The sequence below is a fragment of the Triplophysa dalaica genome, chromosome 14 (genome assembly GCF_015846415.1).
Source record: "Triplophysa dalaica isolate WHDGS20190420 chromosome 14, ASM1584641v1, whole genome shotgun sequence".
Classification (NCBI taxonomy): Eukaryota; Metazoa; Chordata; class Actinopteri; order Cypriniformes; family Nemacheilidae; genus Triplophysa; species Triplophysa dalaica.
In genome coordinates, this window is record NC_079555.1 from 5,874,307 (window position 1) to 5,893,284 (window position 18,978).

At 38.8% G+C, this 18,978-nt stretch overlaps 2 protein-coding genes across 2 annotated transcripts; one reads left to right on the top strand and one right to left on the bottom strand.

Moving 5' to 3' along the window:
* Positions 1–191: 191 nt before the first annotated feature.
* Positions 192–5,010, bottom strand: utp4 (UTP4 small subunit processome component). The gene is made up of 17 exons (XM_056766957.1): positions 4,872–5,010; positions 4,243–4,408; positions 3,962–4,150; positions 3,787–3,871; positions 3,497–3,586; positions 3,151–3,362; positions 2,824–2,995; positions 2,560–2,651; positions 2,367–2,463; positions 2,187–2,251; positions 1,701–1,823; positions 1,424–1,580; positions 1,193–1,299; positions 1,014–1,109; positions 722–907; positions 523–633; positions 192–424 (listed from the first exon to the last, which is right to left on the bottom strand). Exons 2-17 carry the CDS (start codon positions 4,399–4,401, stop codon positions 308–310), a joined length of 2,058 nt encoding a protein of 685 aa, XP_056622935.1. The 5' UTR covers positions 4,402–4,408; positions 4,872–5,010; the 3' UTR covers positions 192–307.
* Positions 4,916–18,178, top strand: vps9d1 (VPS9 domain containing 1). Its single transcript, XM_056766842.1, has 17 exons — positions 4,916–4,944; positions 5,517–5,652; positions 6,143–6,215; positions 6,760–6,951; positions 7,106–7,277; positions 7,789–7,900; positions 8,873–8,935; positions 9,392–9,444; positions 9,551–9,638; positions 9,749–9,834; positions 9,927–10,450; positions 11,062–11,191; positions 11,901–12,106; positions 12,247–12,331; positions 14,739–14,843; positions 16,317–16,463; positions 17,053–18,178. Exons 1-16 carry the CDS (start codon positions 4,916–4,918, stop codon positions 16,426–16,428), a joined length of 2,166 nt encoding a protein of 721 aa, XP_056622820.1. The 3' UTR covers positions 16,429–16,463; positions 17,053–18,178.
* The last annotated feature ends 800 nt before the right edge of the window (positions 18,179–18,978 follow it).

Consider the following 18,978-nt stretch of genomic DNA (forward strand, 5'->3'; position numbering starts at 1 on the left):
GAACAAAACTAAAAAAATGAAACCGAAATTCAAATAACATTTATTTTCAAAATATTAACAATTCAGTACCTTTTTTGTTGAACATACATCTATCGTTACACCCCTACATATAAATAGTCTTTTTTATATACCTTGATTTGAGATTCAGGTAATCAAATAACCACACAGACATCACTTAAGCACAACACAGGTAGAGTAAATATTTTTTAATACTGTCTGCTGTGTCAGTGGTCATCAACGGGTCATCATTACTCACAATAAAACACATCCTAATTCATGGCGCACACACAGTTGCACAGGTTTGTCCTTATGTGGCAAATTTCTTCTGTTTAATGGGTGCCGGCAACTGAGTGGTGATGTCAGTTAGAGGGCGCTCAACCACCACAAGAGACTGATCTAACATCTGCTCTACACACAGGATCGCCTGAAACGTAGAAAAACAGAAATTCAGACTCAGACAGTGCACTTCCATCCATGTTTAGTATATTTTATCAACAAAAGATGTGTAACTTTCTTACACACCCTAAAGGTTTTGCAGATTTTGAAAGCATGGCTGTAAAATTTTCTTTCTTCTGCTGGAAGGCTCTTCAGGGTCAGCTGGTTGTAAAACTGTGAGCTGTTTTCAGGGAGTGGCTAGAAAATACATTTTTGTAAAATAATTTAAAATATTTGTAAAAAAGTATGCATTACTTTTGGCAGAGCATGGCAAAGGTGGTCTCACCAGGCTTTTATCAATAACACAGAGCATGTACATGTCATGCAGGATGACATGGGATGGATTTTTGGGGTCAAACATCACATTGGTGACCGGTGTGTCTCTCTCCAGCCATATATGATGAAGCTTGTTCCTCTGCACCGATCTGCTCCAATCTGTGTACTGTTTTTGCTCTATGGAAAACTCAAACATCTGTGTTGAGCAAAGAACAAACAAAACAAAGCAATCAATAAAATTTTGCATCACACTTTGAATGAAAAAATGAATGAAATGGAACGAAACTAAATACACTTATTACCTGTTGATCTGCATGTACCATGAACAGGCAGTTTGTGGTTGGGTGGAACGCAATCGCGCTGACAGCCGAACTGTAGATAGGCACTGTGCAATGAGTCTGAAATATAAAAAGGTAGAATCATAACTGCAAACCACCATCCTCTGTCAACAAGAAACAGTGCATCTTGATTGTAAAATCACCTTTCGCTTCTGCAGATTGTAGACTTGAACTTCATGGTCACTGTTTGCTGAGGCCAACCAGTTGCCATCTTCACTAGCGGTTAACAAGTTAATCGCCTGCTTAGAGCCTGCTTAAAGAAATTAAATATTTCTGAAACCAGAACTATAGAACCTAAAAAAGCAATATTGCGATCATTTTAATACAGATGATAAAATTAACAGCTTTTTCGAACCGGCCTACAGCTTTCTCACCTGACTTTGGTTTAAGAGTGGCCACGTATTTGCACCCTAATTGGTTGAGAGACACTATGTGGACAGATGACTCTGTGGAGGCCGAGAACAAATGGGAGGAGTCTGGTGAGAAACAAAGCTGATTGGCTGAACTGAGAACCTTTGGGAGCTTGGACATCTAGAGGGGGACAAAAAGAGGGCAAAAAATGAATATATAAAAATATTGCAGATTTAGTCATTTAGCATGTTTTAAACCTATGTAATGGGCATTTATACAGCTCTGTGAAACTCATTTTACCTTGGTGATGCTGACGTTGTTATTGTCACAGTGTAGTCTGTACAGTCGTAAACTGCTGGCTGTGGAATAAGCAATCCATTCTCCACACGGGGACACGACGCTGCAGCGGATGTGCTCCTCACCCTACAGGTAAACATCACACCTCCATTACTTCATGGATTTATGTATGCAATGCAACTCTTACAAATCAATAAAAATGACTCATAAAAAAAGGGCAATCTAACTTTCTTAGCTTAAAAACAGTAATTACTGTACATAAACCATGTATTATAAGTTTTACAGGGAATGTCAGTTTGACGTCAACCCACGTAAAGACACAGTATATATATGCAAGTAATCTGCAATTTTATGTTGCAAACAGAGATGGCTATACAAATGCAAAAGTTACAGATTACAGCTTTAATGATTAAAAATACTAATGTCCAATGTTATTTTCTATGTTTTGAGCCAGCTGAGTATAAACGTTTTGCGAATCAAGCACCTTACCTTCACTTTTAAAAAAAGCAATTTCTCTGGTTTTCTCCTGATGGGTAAACTGCTTCCAGGTGTGGCTGGAAACGAAAAGCAAACACATTACACTACATAAAATACATTAAAGACATTTCATGCCCTATTAAACTCTAGAAACTACAATATATATCAAGTAACCACAAACATCAGACTTACATTGTCCTTCACTCTCTCCAAGTCTCCACAGCTCCAGATGACTCGGGTACTGAAACAGCATCAGACCGGCCTTCTTTGCACACGAAACCAGTCTCCTCTGCGATGACATCATAAACCAATCAAATCAAGACCCATCATTACAGACATGAAAGATGACATCACTGTGAAAGCTACAATCTGTGCATGTACTCACATGTGGAAAAAGAATCTTCCGGAGGGCCGATGCCGTTGATCTCACTTCAACCTTGTCTAATAAAGGTCTCACAACCAGCTGAGTGTCCATACCTAAAAAAGATTCAATTAAAATCATCGTAAACAAAAATACCTTTGTCATGTGATGGAGAGACTGGAGGATGTAGCTCTGCTGTTTTACAAATCTTATGAATAGTATTCTTCCAGACAGTGTGACTTTATATTGATTATGCTTCTATGAGAAGCTTTGTTCTTATAGACTTACCTCCTGACACAACGGCAGTCGTGATCTCTGCCACGGCTCTGATATCATGTGTGTGGTTCTTAAATGTTCTGGTTCTGACCCATTCTTTCTCGTCCTTTTCTAAAACAACAGAGATGAACTGGAACTGTACCACACATCCCTCCGATGTCCCGGCGACAAGACTGTCCTCTTTCTGTCATTCAAGAGAGCACAGTTAACTTAGATGACAGCTCGTGTCTCATTTTTGTTGTATGTCATTGTAATGCAACCAAGCAAGTAAACACAAGTTAGAATTAAAAATGACATGAACATTACAACGCTTGCAAACTAACTTCTTGATCTTCTCACCTGTGAGACTGACAACGCTAACACATCGCTTTTGGTGACACTGTGGCTTTTAATCAGTGTACCAGTGCAATCGTCCCACATTTTAACCATTCCAGCAGAGTCTCCGCTGATGATGGTGCCATCTGAGAGGTAGACCACGCTCCACACAACACACTCCTCACTTCGGGACCTCCTGAGACCTCTGTCCACCAGCATCCTGTGTATGGAGTTGCCTAAAAATAACATTAGGATTTCATAACATTACTTTAAAAGGTTAACTCTAGCGAAGTGTTGCTGAAATGTACATTTTGTAAATGGTTATGATAAAAGATTGACTGCATACAATAAGGAAAGGCACATGGTTTACCTGTTTCCACATTAAAAACCTGGATCATGTCCATCATCCCAGCTGCTATTTTGGAGCCTGAAGGGTGCCAGGAAAGAGAAATAATGCGACCTGTAATGCAAAGAAAAAGCAATCAGACAACGTTTAAAAATAAGTGCCCATTTGTGAACTCAAAGAACAAACGTTGCAATAGTAACACAAACGTTATGGGTTAGATTCTCAGGGAACAAACAAAAAAGTATAGCTTAAATGCACAAGGTGCTTTAGATAAAAGTGTCTGCTTCTAGATGATACGCTTCTGAAGGTCTCACCTTTCTGCCTGTTAAGATTTCTCTCAAACTGTATTTTGTCTTCAATCACCTCAAACAGCTTCACATTTCCATCCTCACAACCGACCTACAAACATAAAAAAACACACAATATTAAATACACAAAAATACATATTTTACCGGTTGATACGTTGTACAATGTATTATTGACACCTACCGCCAAGTGTGTTCCTTGTTTATTGCCTGTAATGGTCCAGATAGGCCCACCGTATGCATCTATGGTGTATTTTACTTTCTGATTTGTTAGATCATATTCTGCAATTTCACCATTTAGTCCTGCACTAAACAGACGGTCTCCAACCCAGGACAGAGCTTCTATCCCGCTCTGCTCTCTTCCAGGGATGACCTGTCCACACATAAAAATTCATTATGCCTTTTTACCACACATCTAAAACTTTTCCCAGCAAGCCGAAACATAGATGAGGCAGCTAAATGTACCTTTTCTTGGAAAAAGTTGTCAGAACAATCACAGATCTCCACAGACCCGTCCATCCTCGCTACTGCCATCTTTTCATTCTGCGCGTGGAAAGCTAAAGCTCGGATTCCCGTTGGCATATATTCAAAGAACCGAACCTGGTGGACTTTAAACTCCCCCATTGTTGATCTGAGATATGTGGACATAAGAACATGGTTTTAGATCATAAGGTGCTTCAGCTAAAGGAAATATATATAAAGGGTAATAACCATGTTATTGATGGATTGATAACCATTTGTATTACCATAGTATTACTAAAAATGGTTGAACTATGATGGTTACAATGGCGAAACAATGACATATTTGTGGCTTAGTTAAATTATGTACTGTAGTAACGTTATCTATTGTTAATTTCCGTAAGAAAAACTTTAAACAAACAGCTTCTGACTGATTCCTTGACTGATTAAACAATAAATAAACAAAACATTTATTTGAAAACATTTACATCATATGTTCAATTTTTTGTCTGAAGCTGCTTTTCTACTGTAGACTTTGACAATCAAACAAAGTTACGTGTTTAGCTGACCGCGGCCTTACGTAATGCAATGCGACAACGAAACCACACACTAAAGATATATAAATAAAGACGTACCTGCTGTTCTTAGCTTCTTTAGTTTTATATTTAACCACTTTAAGATGCTTCCACCAATAAAAGTGGTGCGCACGTTGAGCTAGATGCACCACGTTGGTGACCTTCGACCCGGAAGCGAAGCCTCAGTTGTCTAAAAATTTGAAGTTCTATGAAAGTGTTGAAAGAATTAAGATTAAAAAACAATGTCCGAACAGCCAAACATATACATTACGTGTTTAATAGATATTTATTTTATGAACATATAGTACATCATAAATTAAGGATAATGCGACAAAACCGGGACTTATATTTTAAAGTGATGAGAATCTAAATTCAAAACTAGGGACCAAATGTAATGGCAAACAAATATTATAAATGTAGTCTTGATGTTTGTTATTTAAACATATAGATGTTATCTTTTAAATATGAGAACATAATAATAAAAATAATATAAAAGGTCTTATTATTTACACCTATATACACCTTTGGTGTTACTGCTTACATCTGTTTATTTTAAAATAATGAGAATCTGAAACCGTGAGAACCTAAATTCAAAAATAATGCAATGCCAATTTTTTTATTATTATTGTCATGCTCTTTGCATTTAAAAAACAGCCGTCTGAGTGGCGACTTTTATTATGAAATCACTAGATGTTCCTCCACTAGACGTTGTTGCGGCAGACCTCGTTCATTGTTTTGGCAGGATGGCAGCCCATCCGAGTATCAGTTTTCAGAGACCATTCAAAATGCTATGCGTATCGTGAAAGTGGCCATTCAGCTGGATACGGGCAGCAGACACAAGGTACAACCTTTTGAACTTTATACATATTTAAACCTACAGATATGGTCAAATGTAACCAATATTTATATGCGAGTCGGAGGTCACTTATCAGTATAAACATTGACAGAAGCTGATGGATCATGAGAACCCCGATGATTTTTCCCAATACTGTGGGATCCAGTCGATCGTGTCCCAAACGCGAACTTTATCCAGTACTTTATCTAGTAAAAAATAAATAAACACTTATAAAACAAGTGGGTTAAATCTGTTATGCACTGTTGACAATTTGATATGAACTAAATTGAATTACCTGTGTCATTATCACCAGAAATAAGAGGTTGTGTTTAAAGATATTTAAGGCTTGGAGTTTGTTCAAGTTCAAAACATGTTGTCATTCTCCAATGTGGTGGAAGTGTCATTTCAAGAGATGCCCTAGATGGCATCCATTGGGACATCTAGTCATCTAAAACAAAATACTTCCAACCTTTAAAATGATATGTTTCTTTTGCAGGAGGCATACTGTGAATACTTGAGAAGTATTAACTACATCTCTCATGCTCTCCTTGAGAATGCAGAAATCAAAGGTAAGTCATACCTCACACCAGTATTACGTGGGTTTGTTGTATTACTTTGATCCAGTGCATTCAGATTTTCCCAAACTGGTTATTTCATAAGAAGTTTCACTTCCTTTAAATTTGTCATCCTTATGTCGTGTGAAACATCTTCCTGCTTCAAGAGAAGTTTTAAGGAAGTTTAATGTTTTGTCTTTTTTACTTTAGTCTTAGCTGCAGTGATCTTCCAGTTTCTCTATTTGCCCTTGTTCACTTTACTTTACTTTATTTCGCTTTAATGACCCATCATGGCACCACAGGAAATATGATTAACCATAAGCGCAATTAGTAATTTGCACAAACATGATCATATGTGTATCACGTCTTGAAGATAAAATTAAAGGCATCTTAAAGTTCTATTAGGATTAAGATTTAATAAGATTATCACATTGGCGACTAATTGGGTTTGCAGACTTTTTAGACATGATAGATTGTGTCTTCGTTTCTTTCTGCGAAGCTCTTGTTTTGGTAATATAGTTTCCAAAGTCACATGATTTTAATGTACTTCGTCTGCCAGAGGAAGGTGAGATCGAGTCAGTGGAAGTGGAAAAGATGGTGAAACTGGCAGAACAATGTTTAGAAAGAGTCAAATCATGCTTAGATCGAAGGCATGATTTCCCAGCGCCGGCTTCCTCCTCCACACCAACTCCTCAAAACAAACAGAGCACCATACCGGCCATTAAGGTCACAAATGATCCCAAAATAACAGGTGAGCTTTCATCTATATTTCAGGTTGGCCATACAGTGTTACTGATAAAACCTTGTTGTCATAAATTAGGGGGTCGCCTGGTTGGCGTAAAGTTTGACAACCTCTGTTTAACAAACCTACTGTATTGCATGAATATTTCCAACTCATTCTGTAGAAACACCTCACGAGCCAGCGAAGGTTTCTGAGACTGAAAGCAAACCGCAGTCCAACCTTCACCCCACCAGACACCGCAGGGTCCTTTCAGAGGGAGGGCAGACGGCCTCTCCTTTTCTCCCCCCTGAAATCTTCCAGAAGCTTCAGATTATGGAGTCACAAGACAACAAAAAGTGAGTCGATGAACTACGGAGTGTCATAACAGCTGTGAAACAGAATCCAGTAGAATGTGGATGAACCTACAGTGTATATAAAGATGCGTGCAGAGTCACGAAAACGAATTGTTTGTTGAGCTCACAGCTGGGCTCTCACTGAACTCCCCTACTCTATCAATGTCTTAGATAGACATTGAAGTACTAGATAACAAACCAAAACAATATATAAATCAATATCAAAAAATGAAACCCTTATACATTTCCTAAATGTTATATTTTATTTTATTTATAGTATTTCAGTTTTGGGTCAGTATTTGTAATTTGTTTTATTTGATGGTTCACACGGCAATGTTTTATTTTGTTACGTGCACATCCACTGGCCATTGACCCCAGCTATTGATCTCTCAAGCCTATCCGTTTGGTGATAAGGGGCAAATCTATTCTGCATCACTGTGAATGACGTTAATTTGTTCTTCTGTCCTGTTGTCAGTAAGACCCTGTTTCATAACAAGTTTTGTGTGTGTGACAGGGGATTATCGCCTATTGAGGAGGCATCACGCTTAAACCAGAAACTTAAGGCCAATTATGAAGCACGACTGGCAAGACTTACTCCTGGACAGGCCATACAAAAGACCTCATTGGTAAGTCATGGAAAGCAAATGTGTTAAAAAACCCAAATATGCATTAACCAAACGTTGATGACGACAACATGGTGATTTAATGAAATTAATACATACAACATACACGCGCTAATACAGTACAGTTTATTATTCTTTGCCCTATTTTATTATTCCCCCATGTTTGTCAATGGGAGCGTACCTGATTACGCGCATGCGCAAAACGCTTCCTACGCCACACCTCTCGTTTTAAATGGCTTTTGCGCGATTCACTCAACTCACATGTTGCTCTAGTGTGACTGGTGGTTTTCATGTTGGATTCAGTCGAAAGATCGTAGCGATAGATTAACAATAGGCGAACAGATTTTCCAATTCATATTTAATTGCCTGTTGCGCACTATCGCTGTTTTAATGAGCAACGTCGCATTTACTTACGTGGTAAGTGCTTGAAACTTGAAGGCCTGTTTTATACTTTGCGTATTGTTGGGCGGGACACGAACGCTGTTTGTTGTCCAGTTTTCAAGAATGATCCAGAGACGCAGAGAAACGCCAATGGATCTCCTTTTATATTGGAAAAAAGTGAAGACGTTTTGGAAGGTATCCTCCGTTATTTCTCCGCGTGGTGACAAAGTGGATGTTAACTGGTGGTGGTCGCAACTGCGAAGCTTTAAATGCTACGACTAGACATGTAACGTAAAGACAACTTTAAGATATTATAGTTTGAGTCTTTAGCTACGCCAAAACGAGCATATAAAATTAAACATGTACATAAAATCGTTTTATTACAGTTCTGAAAATATAGGTAAAAGTTTTGCTTTAATTGTAGTAAACATTCATATTTTAGTTGGCTGTTATTTTGGGAATGCAGAAAACATTAGATCAAGTCCTAAGACTACTATAACTAGTCTGTGCCTGTGTTTTATACGTAAAGTAGTATATTATTTTTCTTTATTCCTTATATAGTGATATTCACCGTATATTTATTTCATTGTACAGACTCTCTCACTCCAGAGACAGATGATGGAGAATCTGATTATTGCCAAAGCTAGACAAGATGCAGTATCCTTTAAAACCTTTATGATACAATGTCACCTTCAGAATGCTTTGACGTTTTACACAGTTCTGGATTTTTTGTTGAATATATTAAAATCTCCCTACACTGTCTGAAAATATAGGCCTGTAGTTTCTAACAAATGTAATTGGATTGTTTTTGTACACTTGATGACTTTATTTTTGTCAATAATTTCTATCAATGTGTGATTTACAGAAGTACCAACTTTGTGACCTTTTGTGCTTTTTATGCAAAGCAGTTGACCGGTTATTCATGCTTGTATAGTTTAATATATTATTTTTTAGCAATAATTGAATAGATAAGACAAGAGCAATATTTATTGTAATAGTACTGCATCATTTATAGAAAGGAATATCACGTGCAAGTATTGTGTTTTTCTGCGGGATCCTATAGTGATTTTTCTTTTGAGTGACATTTTCAACTGTTTTCCTGAGCATTGGCAGCTTCAAAGAAAAATGGAGGAGAGGAGACTACGTCTGCAGGAGGAAGCAAACAGGTGAGTTTAACGCCAAATTTATCAGCTGTGTGTAATATGAATTTAAGCATTTGTCAGATGCTCTAATCTTATCCAGTGCTCTTATGCTGTGTCTTTTTGCATCCAGGCGGTTTGCAACCTGTAACACAATGACACCTGAAGAACAAGAGCAGCGAGTTCTGTACGCGAGAGTGCTTGAATATGAGCAAGATCATGTGAGTTTGATAGAATTTGGTCTTTGTGTGTTGTGTGCTCTTTTCTTATCGGACGTACTGATAGACCCGCATCAATTAAAATAACTTTCTTTATTGTTTTAATCATTTAGGAATGGCCCAAAGCTTGGAAAGCTAGATTGAGAAAGAGCCCGAATGATCCAGCACTGGTTTCAGGTCTAATCTCTTGTCTTCTCAGGTAGGCTTTTGGTGCCAGTTCATCAGTTAATTCTTATTTGGTGTTAAGGATCTCGTCTTATCACATATTGTCTGTTTCTTCTCTGGACCCAGCTGCCCTGATCACCCAGTCATGCAACTGCTGAGGAGACTTCAGTACAGAGTGTATAACAGACTTTATCCAATAGTGAGCCAACGTGTTCCTCTAAGCCCAATGCCTGCTCGCTCACAAACTTTAAAACCCTCCCGAAGTGCCCAGAGCCTCCTTCTATCCGACAGTCCGATGTCCTCACAGCAGCAACAGAGCCCACTTAAATCTACCCTGACACACAGCTTATCGGATGCCTCCTTCTCCTTTTCCCCGTCCCGCGACCACAATGCCAACGACGCAAAGTCGGAGACAGATCCGGATGAGCCCTCGTCTTTGGTTGCTACAGATAGGGAGAACTCCTTTGAGGATCTGGAGAAGTTTCTTACTCAGCTGGACTGGGTTCCTTCTCAATGTAGTGATGACACAGACTCTGATGTGAACTTTGACTCGACACACGTGGAAGTAGAATCTCACATTCAAGATCTTGAGGAGCGTGCTTTGAAGGAACATCTGAAATCGATAGTAAAGGATATCCACAATGCCATTGGTAATTCTGTCAAGGAGATGTTTCATTGCATTGCTGTAGAAACACAAGTTGCACTTATGTCTTGTTTGTTTTTGGGTGTTGAAGTTTGATTCTTTCAGGGACTTTTGAGCTGATCCTTTAGATTCAGCATAAGAGGCCACTTTAAAAGCTTTAGTGAACCATTTTTTTAGTTTTTCTTAATTTACTTGTGTATGTAAGTGGTGTGTATATATGCTTTTACATGTTTTTTAGGATTAGTTTAAAAATGAATATATGAAATAAGCCTGATTTTCAACTCTTGTGCAAGTCTTTCACATTTCTTTTGGGTGACTTTGTCATTCCTGTGGTTTGTTTCTGTTGAATTCAACAAACACTGGATTGCAATTGACCACAATATACACAAAAATGCTGATAGATTTTTAGTGGTTGCACATATGTAACACGAGTTCAGCTTTCACACAAAAACCTTTATAACACGGGTAGGGTTGGATCATGCGTTTATCGTACCTCATCACAAGCATATCTACTTAATGCAGCAAAAATGTGTGTCAAAGAGTTCTTTCATGAAATGTACTACTTGGTGATTTTCTGTGGGATTCGTATATTAATTGATTTGTCTTTGTGTGGAACAGATCGCCTGCTGTCTCTCTGTCTTCTGTCATTTGAATGTCTCAACACTGCAGCTTCTAAGGATCAGTGTGTGGCGTCTATTGAGGATGTCTTCTTTACGCCCATTTGGCGCCCCCTGTTGGCACTTTTCAGGTACTGTCACGTTTATACTTTTTCATAAATCTTGGTCTCACAAATGTAATGGCCAGGGCACAGGAGGAATCATTTTAAGTAAACATTTACTATTTTGGTTGACAAGTCTGTAAGGAAGTATTCGCAGTGTTGATAAGTATGAGCAGTCGACTTTTATTTAACTTTGAAATGTACATTTAATATTTTAATGCATGTGAGTTCATATTGTATTATTGTGTGGTTTGTGTAAATCTTAATGAATCTAAAACTCATACGTGTAGAATTAAACACACATCGAATCGTATGGTTGTAGTTGCTGCATAGCTTTGGTAGTACAGTAAATTACTGATTATTTTGTTGAAACGCTGTAGTTTTTACTTCGATTTAGAATTGACTTTTTTCCAAACCAGCTTTGTTGTCATTTTAAAATTGCTGGCAATTTAGATTAATATGCCAGAGGTTGCAGACTAGTCACATTTACATTAAATGGATTTTCTCAGACACCGAGCAGTAGATGGCACTCTTAAGTTGAAATTTGATTTATAGACATGTTCCTTAGTTCTGGCGTGCTTGTATAAAGCCATCACTTCTCATATCATCGCTAACTTAAGCAAATATTAACTTAAAATAAATGAATTTCATTAAACATTCATGTTTGACAGACTCATTTCTATGTATTGAATAATAGCTATTAACATGCGTTTCATCTACTTGTATTTTGATGCATTAGATGGGTTCATCGAGAACGGGAGATGGCTGTCGAGAGCAATATGCGTCTTTACTCTAATGTTTCACCTGCCGATATTGGAGTAGCATCCAAATTGTTCCCCCGAGACCCAGCCGTGCTGCATGGTTCATACCCATATGAGACAGCGGTACAGGAGCTAAATCTTCTTTGTAGAGACTATTGTCCTCAGAAGAAGCTGGATTGTATAGGTAAGCTGTCTAAGATGTTTCGAACAACACTTTTGGTTTGTTATTGCAGTGTGTTGTGTTCTGCTTTGGTCACCGATCAAAAAGCGCAGATGTTTAAATGCAAATTTGTAAAAAAAAAAAATCTCTTGCATTTCTTGCAGTTCGCACCCTAAGAATGATCTGTGCCTGTGCCGAAGAGTACCGTCTGCTTCAAGAAAATGACCCAACACCCAAATCAGCAGCGATGTGAGTATATGCGTCAAAAAGTTGAAATAGACACAATAGAACTTCGTTGAAGTTCAGGCTTTTAGGGATGATCTCCTGTGTGTTTACTGGCTCAGTGTCAGACTTCATCAGACCCCTCAGGGGCCAAAACTCAGCAGGGCTTCTGTCTCGACCCTCTGGCCCCTGCGGGGTACTCAACGCTGACTTCCTCTCTAAGTGGGTCATCCTGTCTGGAACACACTACGGCCTTGATGCACTTTGAGGCAGAGGGTCAGTGTGTAGAACTGCTGAAGGAAAGTGAAAGTCGAGTTCCACCAAGGATGATCCAGTTATTACTTATCTCTCTCCTTCCAAGACATCTAGTTATTGTCCTGAACATGTTTGTCTGCTCCGCTTTTTTTGTTTAAATTGAGAGTTTTTTTAATGCATCTGTTTCATTGCTTGCGCTTTACAAGAAAACAGCTCATACCACAAGCTACTGCAAGTATCTGCAGTATCTCCCAAGTGTCTGAGTATTCAAAAAGTGTGGATTTATTCAGTTCAGGTATATCCAAACAACTGTACTTGGCTCAAAGGAAGAGAATCTGTTCATTGCGTGTTGCAGGGCCTGTCTGACAGCTCGCGTAATCCCCCACAGACCTCAGCGTCATCTTCACTCAGTTTGTATTGGAAATTTAAGATGTTTTCCTCCCGAGTGTAATCTTGACGGTAAAAGCGTGAGCGCACGCCAACATCTTGTAAATGGAAAAACTGGGGGCTGTTATGATGTTTGTAACCTCTTGCCCTCCCCACACCACACCACACCCCACCCATTAAAACAAAACTGCCTGTTGATGGTTTTCACCAGTTATCCTGAAATTTTATACATTGGTTCTTAGTGAACACCATACACTTAAATAGTCTATGTATAGGTCTGTGGAGTATGACCATTTACTGTGCAGTTCCATTAATTTGGGAACGGATTCTGGCGTACTGCGGTATACTGGCAGTGAGGAAAAATCAAAGGCAAGCAAAAAAAACAATATAATGTCTTCTGTCAACACCGTTTGAGTGACACGGTTTACTTTCTTAATTTACAATGGGCACGATTAAAGTTTATTCACGTCACAACCTGCCACTCATCTTAGGTCATCTATGTTTGGCAAGCAGTTTTGCAACTTGGCGTATTTACATAGCATTCGTATGATGTGCTGTTACAAGTTTCAGTTGAAGAAAAAAGTGAATTTCAAGATTTTTCATTGACTGGAAAACATTTAATCACTAAACATTATTGCTCAATAATAACTAGTGTTGTGTGGTGTAGTCATATTAAAATATTTATATTACGGTATGTGATATCGGTGAATACTGCCCACCCCTAACAGTCATGTTGGTTCTTGAGTAACGTGCCGCTGATCGTATAATCTAATCCAATGGTTTGGGTTTATTAACATATTTGGGCGTTTCCCCATTCTGTGCTTGAACTTCGGTTCAAAAATGAGTATGCTATTAAGGCATTAGTGAACCCAGTGGAAGACTTGCCCTGGTTTTGCCCCGGTAGCACCGCCAGGGCGCATTCTGTCTTTGTTTTACTTTTAAGTTGTGTTTGGTTGTGAAGGAAAATGAATGTCCTCATGCATGCATGAACACGAACAATTTAGCCATTCTCACCCTTTCTTTCGGCTGTTCTGTTCCATTGTCTCTCCTCTTTTTCACTTGCATTCTCTGCTGTATTTTTGCATTGTGTTCACACACACGGAATTGCATCGCTCTTCCCCTCTGCGCAGCGGTCCTCTCATGTCTGCATTTCTTTGTTCGCTTCTTTTGTCTTTTTAAGCGTTATTTTTGCAACTGCTTGCACATTTAGCCGTTTCATTTTGCAGATAACTTTTTACATTAAAAATTCCCCTCACTGTTTTAAGGAAAACATCTTAGATTCTGCCATCGTTTAACAAAACAGGCTTGAACAAGCTGAGGACCTTGTCATGCCTACACACCTTGGCTGTGTGTGAGCGTTATTTTGGATAAGTTGTGTTAGCAAAGAGGACTCTTATGGAATGCAGAACTATTCTCACCTGTATAACGCGTATCAGGTGTCCTGCAGTCCGGCACGAAAGGGGACACCTATCTGCTTTCTCACGCAAGTTGTCCCTTCCACACGCATCATGAGAGAATGGGTGTTATGCGATCTTATGTAATCTTCAATGGCCTTTAGTTAGGAAAGATGCCATATTAATAGGAAAACAAGATTCGGAGGGAGATGAACGTTGTTCAAGGGTTTGTTTTAGTCACCTGGAACTTAAAATGGTTGACATCAAGTTACACAATGGTACAACCTGTTGATCCCTTTTAGCATCATTATCATGATATTACATTACATTGATATATGGTGTTTGCTCTGTTCAGAAAATTGTCAGAATTGAGGACTAATTGTCTAATCTTTTTTCAGAGGTGCTGATGACCTGCTACCGATCCTGGCATTTGTGGCCTTACGGAGCGAAATGCCTCAGCTGGTGTCTGAATGTGCAGCATTGGAGGAGTTCATCCATGAGGGGTGCGTCCTAGATATGTATCCACTTTCTGATCTTTCCCTTCCACACAAACATAATCATATGCACATACAATCATAAACTAAATTGTGACCTTGAATTCTACCAGTCAACTTCATGCTATTCAAAAACGGTTTATAACTCTGTGGAACAGAAAAGAAGATATTTTGAGAAATGGTCCATACAGTGGAGGTCAACCGAGTACAATATTATTCTTCAAAATATCATCTTTTGTGTACTGCTGAGGAAAGAAAGTTATATTATTTATTAACTCTCATCATTCCAAACCTTAAAATAATTAAAAAAGGTAGCCAATCAGAAATCACTTATGACCATGACACTTATGTAATGACTAAAATGTGAATATAATGCACTTATTAGATGTTATGCAGAATGATCTGGCCAAAAAAATGTAAGATAGACTATCATGATCCAACCCTTTGTTTTGGCTTAAGTCCATTACTTGTGTGTATGAGTTGAGTTTAACTGTTCAGTGATTATGGGTTAAAATTTACTGTTTATCTACAGTTGTGTCATTTGCGTCATATCAAACAGTCTGAGAATCTGTCAAAAGTTTGGCTTCAATGGATAATAGCTGGTTAGATGACACTTTAAAAGTCTTGACTTGTCAAATCTTATCATTTCTTGCACCCTGATGGCAATATGACTAATTCTCTCTGTCATTGGGGAATCCATCAAGCATCGACAGAGCAAAACCCGCACCCTGTGCCAATATCGACATGTATCCTCTATCGCACCCTTTCTGATTCCGTGCACAAATATTTGATTTGGCTATGCCCTCCAGTCTGAACTTGTTGTAATAAACCTTGAAAACCAAACAAAAAGGTCCTTATTTGCAAAACGAGTGCAACTGTGATTTTGATATCAGTGTGAGCAGTGGCTATCACAGCAGTACGATTTAAGTTTGTGGGAGAGACCACTCGACCCATTTTCCTGAGCGGCGTTGTTGGTATTCATGTCACCCCTCCTGCACGGCACCCTCGCGTGTCTACTTCGACCACAGCCCTGAGCTGTGTTTATCAGTATAAAACTGGACATTTTTACAGGCTGGTTAGATTGGCACTTTACAAGGAATGTGGGGATATTCTGGTTTGGGTTTCTCTCTCTATAAAAATACATATAAAATCTTGTTAGATGTTTATGCTGCTCGGTTGCTTGGAAGCCCGAGATGAACTTTCAGCAGAGCCTGTGAGAAAAGATGCGATGGAGTTTTAATTCTTCTCTGAGGCAGGTTCTTAAGAGACATCTTTGAACAGAATTGTCTCTCTGTTTACTTCTCTGGCTCTTTCGCAGCATTCTTCTCTCTTCCCGACACGTTACACCGACTCTTGGCTTCGGCTTGATCTCGTGTCTCTGTCTCATTAGCAGATGGGTTCACTTGAAGTCGACCCTTTGTGGGGGAGATGATGTTTTCCCTTGTGAGAAGAATCATCAGTGATGTTTATTTATGTCCACAGGTATCTGATCGGAGAGGAGGGGTACTGTCTGACGTCACTGCAGAGTGCACTGACCTATGTGGAGTCGTTGGTGTTGGTTGGAGCCCCGCCCCCTGCTGCTAAACCCACCTGATGTAGATGAGCATGTGACATCATTTCTGTGTTTATGTAAGTTACTGTGAGTCTTGAGATCGGAGCTGTCCACTACAGTCTAACACATCATCTGTCATGAAAATGTGCAATCACTAAAACTAAAAACATGTTTTTAAGTGTGAAATATCATGACTCCAATTATCAGAATATTTAGTTTAGAAAGCTGACTGTCTAGCTGTCAATTACCCAAGCCAAACATTGAGACGATCCACACTCCTGCATTAGAAAAGAGAATTACAGGGCGGTTCTGCCAGATTTGCTGCTCTCTTACCTTGATGGATAGATTACACTGACCTTTCTGAACTTTGAACTAAAGTTGAAGAGAAAGTGCTGCTGCTTGTTGGCCCCAGGCGACGTTCCTGTATGAGGTCGAGTTACTGAAATAATGATTGCCTACGGTGACTTAAATCCTAATTAGATTACCCAATGGAGACAGTTATACATGCCAAAATGTCACACAAAACTTTCAGACCCTGCCAGAGTGATGGAGCTGTTCATTCACACTTTAAATACAAAGCCTATTACAAGAAACAAAAGTTGCTGGCTGGCTCATGTTCTTCTTCTTAATCCAGTTTAATTAGAACCACTTGTTCTTTGGTTCTAGATGCCCTAGCCAGCGGAAAGGTCTCATCGTGATTTGACGGTGCTGAGGAGGTGCTGTGACTACAGAGATCTCAGCCGCTTTTGTCCAAAGTCATGCCACGCTTCTGTTCTTTTAAAATCTTCCTTGCACGCTATCCTCGTGCTCTGACGAAAGAGAAGGAGGACCTGCATTGCGTTGTGGGCACCGCACGGAAAGTTCAGTGGAATGTGGTTAGATCTGAGATCTGTGTTTTAGTAAAGGTAACAAAGAATATTTCTGTGAGACTGAATGGAATGTAATGAGCCAGATGTTATGAAGGGACTGAGAAGGCAATGTTATTCTAAATCTAATGTATTCCAGTGACATGCTTTTTGCATATCTGTCCTGTTGAGTTTTATATTTGTGAAAATATTTTTTTTGTGAGAATTTTACGATAACTAAAGCACTACTAGCATTTCATAAACTATTTATAATGTCACTAAATTGAAGTTCATGTTATTTTAGCTCAGAATTTTAGCTTTTGTTTGAACTTAACATGGTAGGATGAAAAAGCTGGGCTTACTAGAATGAAATGTATTGAACTCGAGTCCTAATATTAGCAATTTGTATCGAACTCGAAGTTGTGCGTTACTCGAGTCAATAAACCACTATGCATAGACGCATCATGTTAGTGTATGGTTTTTGTTGAATCAGATTTTATGTTTTGTTTGTTTTTTATATCTTAACTTGTATGAAAACATTTTCACTGTGCTAGTCAAAAAAGTCCGAAATCAATGTGAAAAAAATGTGCAAGAACTCCTAATGCTGCTGTAACATGTTTTTGTCTCATGATTTGAGGAGGTTTGGTATAAAATTCACAATCCCTGATTTGAGGGGATTTAGTGTAAGGTCTGTGATACATAAATATATATTTATTTTTTCATCTTTGTTTTTATGCATATTACAGGGACTGTTGTTGTATTTTTTGCTAATTTTATGTAAATATCACGAATGCAAGTCGTCTCAGTGCTTGAGTGACCATGCATTCTTACTTAACCTTCCCAGGGTTCTTTGTCTCTGATCAGTCCTCTGGACATGGGCAATTCACATGGGAATGGTTTGAGTGAAAGGCATGTGAATTTTCAAACAATAAAGACTCTTTAACCTACTTTTTTCTCTTGGCTTTTTTGAAGGGTATTTAGTATATTGTTGCTTTTATTTTTAACTATTTTAACTATAACAATCATGCTAATCTTCCCAACATAGCACTGAGTGCTGATATGGCATTAAAAATCAAGCCCCAGCCATGTCTGGGTAGCTGCTTAGACCTTGGTGTTCTTTAGGCGGCAGGGATATTGAGGGTGGCAGAGCTGCCTGATGGGCAGAAGGCTGGATTGCTCTGAACGTTTCCGGGCTAAAGGAGAAAACATGCCACTCTGAATCAGGAGGTTTAACTCCATGTCCTGGAGTACCCTCTGTGTGTGAAGATTACTCTAATGGCTTCACTGTGTGACTCTTTGTCTGTAGGCGGCCTTTTGAAATCCCTTCCAGTCGACTTGTCTTGTCACTCTACATAAACACCCAACAGTTCCTGTCTGGGTTTTGGAATTGGCACCCACGGGGGTCCATGATATTCTGCGACAAGCCTTGCAGTTAAAGGGATAGTTCAACTAAAAACTGCAAAAACTTTTTTGGGATGATGTTAGGGACTGACACCCCAAGACACAATTTTTATCTCATTTACACACAACAAAAGTAAATGGTGGTGACTGAGACTGTCCCTAAATTTTGTCTAACACCCATGTGTGAATCATCAAAATGGACCATATACATTTTGAGAGAACTATTGCTTTTAGCACTTAAACAGCAAGTGGTCATGCAAAGTTTACCAGCCCTATAAATCATTTGTTTGCATTTGGCAAGTTATAAAAGATGATCCAGTGTATGTGATGATACAAAAAAAGGAGC

What these genes read in the sequence shown, in the direction of transcription:
- vps9d1 (XM_056766842.1), top strand. Translation starts at nt 4,916, where the DNA reads ATGCTTCCACCAATAAAAGTGGTGCGCAC. An exon ending in CCCCTGTTGGCACTTTTCAG is followed by an intron (nt 11,192 to 11,900) that starts GTACTGTCACGT and finishes TTGATGCATTAG; the next exon opens with ATGGGTTCATCGAGAACGGG. An exon ending in GAGGAGTTCATCCATGAGGG is followed by an intron (nt 14,844 to 16,316) that starts GTGCGTCCTAGA and finishes TTATGTCCACAG; the next exon opens with GTATCTGATCGGAGAGGAGG.
- utp4 (XM_056766957.1), bottom strand. Translation starts at nt 4,401, where the DNA reads ATGGGGGAGTTTAAAGTCCACCAGGTTCGGTTCTTTGAATATATGCCA. An exon ending in AAATCTTAACAGGCAGAAAG is followed by an intron (nt 3,587 to 3,786) that starts GTGAGACCTTCA and finishes TTTGCATTACAG; the next exon opens with GTCGCATTATTTCTCTTTCC. An exon ending in TGCTTTTTTTAAAAGTGAAG is followed by an intron (nt 1,824 to 2,186) that starts GTAAGGTGCTTG and finishes GTTTACCTGTAG; the next exon opens with GGTGAGGAGCACATCCGCTG.